This window comes from Chrysochloris asiatica, unplaced genomic scaffold (assembly GCF_000296735.1).
Source record: "Chrysochloris asiatica unplaced genomic scaffold, ChrAsi1.0 scaffold00329, whole genome shotgun sequence".
In the NCBI taxonomy this organism is placed as follows: domain Eukaryota; kingdom Metazoa; phylum Chordata; class Mammalia; order Afrosoricida; family Chrysochloridae; genus Chrysochloris; species Chrysochloris asiatica.
The window spans coordinates 2,454,859-2,456,765 of record NW_006408847.1 but is presented as its reverse complement, the minus strand read 5'-3'; the positions used below and the strand labels follow the sequence as shown (position 1 = coordinate 2,456,765).

The 1,907-nt window shown below is 34.7% G+C and overlaps 1 protein-coding gene across 1 annotated transcript in view; it reads right to left on the bottom strand.

The window, feature by feature from the left end:
* The window catches only part of MND1 (meiotic nuclear divisions 1 homolog (S. cerevisiae)), a 143,305-nt gene that overhangs the window by 22,739 nt on the left and 118,659 nt on the right, over positions 1-1,907 (bottom strand). The window contains exon 5 of the mRNA XM_006875504.1: positions 1,570-1,684. Within this exon, the coding sequence (XP_006875566.1) occupies positions 1,570-1,684 (115 nt within the window). The remainder of the gene's footprint in view (positions 1-1,569; positions 1,685-1,907) is intronic.

Below are 1,907 nucleotides of genomic sequence, written 5' to 3'. Positions count from 1 at the left end.
TATTCATTGTCTAACTTTCACACATATATGAGGTGACCGTGGCTTGGGAAACCACTAGGACTAACTACACATTAGTCCTCAAAATGATATCTTTACTCTTTAACACTTCAAAGAGGTTTTACAGCAGATGTGCCTAATGCAATACATCATTTGATTTTTTGACTGCTGCTCCCATGAGCACTGATTGCAGATCCAAGAAAATACTTTTATATCAATATATAAAACTTATACTCAAAATAAAGCTTTAGACACACTTACCTAAAAGGAAAAAAAAAACACTGATATATCTAAAAGGCAACTTCATGTATTTTCTTTAACTCACAAACATATTTTTGGCACCATTTTCCCTAGAACACAATGGAAGTTTGTTTCTAGAGTCAAGGCATTTGGTGCTAATGTAGCTCCATCACTGACTTTCAGTGTCCTAAATGTGATGGTTAACTGTATGGTTCAACTTGGCCAGGCTATGGTGTCCAGTTGTTTGATCAAATAATAGTCTAGATGTTACCATTAAGTATTCACATGTGATTAGCATTTAAATCAGCTGGCTTTAAGTAAAGTTGATTACCCTCAATGTGGGTGAGCCTCCCCCAATTAGTTTAAGGTCTTAAAAACCAAATTAGAAGTTTCCCAAGGGAGAATTCTGCCTTCAAAAAATAAATCGATATTCTGCCAGAATAGAACACAAGACTTACCAGAATTTCCAGCCTGTCATCTGACCTATAGATTTTAGATTTCTCAGCTCCACAACCACTGTGAACCAGTTTCTCAAAATAAATGTCTTGGTCTTTCTCTATCTATACCTTATAAACATTGTTAGGTTTCAAAGACTAGGGTGTTGTGATAAAACTGGCATTTGTAAAAATAGAAGAGGACTACATCAGGTCACAAAATGGAGGATGACTACATCATTACAAATCACTGAGACTAAGGACCTAGCAAAGCTGACACACAATCTTAACCATCACAGCCTGTGCTACTCTGTCCTCATCTTGACGCTCATTACTGCCAGACTTATGGCATTGAAGCACAATATATTTGGAGACTAGATATTTTACTGATGTTATAAATGCAAAATATCAAATAATGAGATATTCAATAAGAGAAACTATATGTATCTATCTACCAACTATCTATAGCCTACTAAATTTTTTTTCTCTAGAAAACCTTACGTAAAACACTAAGCTTATATTTTACATCTTTATCTTTCTACCCCATCTACTTTCTCTACTTATGAAATGCTTATACATTCCAATAATGGTGTGTTGCTTCTGGGTAAGCACTAAACTGCTAACCACAGGTTGGTAGCTCAACCTACCAGCTGCTTTGGAAACCTTATTCAGGTCACTATGAGTCAGAAGTAACTAGGGCACTTAACAACAACAGAGAAACACAAATGCAATGTTTTCCTATTATTTTGCAAAGGCAAAGTTATGTAGCGCAGAACCAGAACACCACTGGCTTTATTTTCTCACATATGAATACATGAAGAATAGTTACCTGGCAACTGAACTACAAAGTCTCTATCATTAGCAAAGTTAAAACCCTGAAATTATGATACAAACTTACGTATTTCTTCCACAACTTGTGGGTCACATTCTTTGTATTTTTCTACTTCTGCCTTTAACTGTTCCCGTTGGTCCCGAAGTGAAGAAAGCTCCTTTGTAAGCATGGTTCGTTCTTCCTGTATTCAAAATATTTTTTACATATAATTAAGGCAAATAAAATGTGTTTTATAAGATTATGCCATTTTATAAATGTAATACTTTAATTTTATTCATCATAAATTACATGCACTAAGTTTTTGGGATTACTATCATACATAATCAGTTGTTGCTGATTTTATTTTGACTCATGGTGACCCCAACTGTGTCAGTATGAAGTATCAGACTAGAACAGTTTTCCAT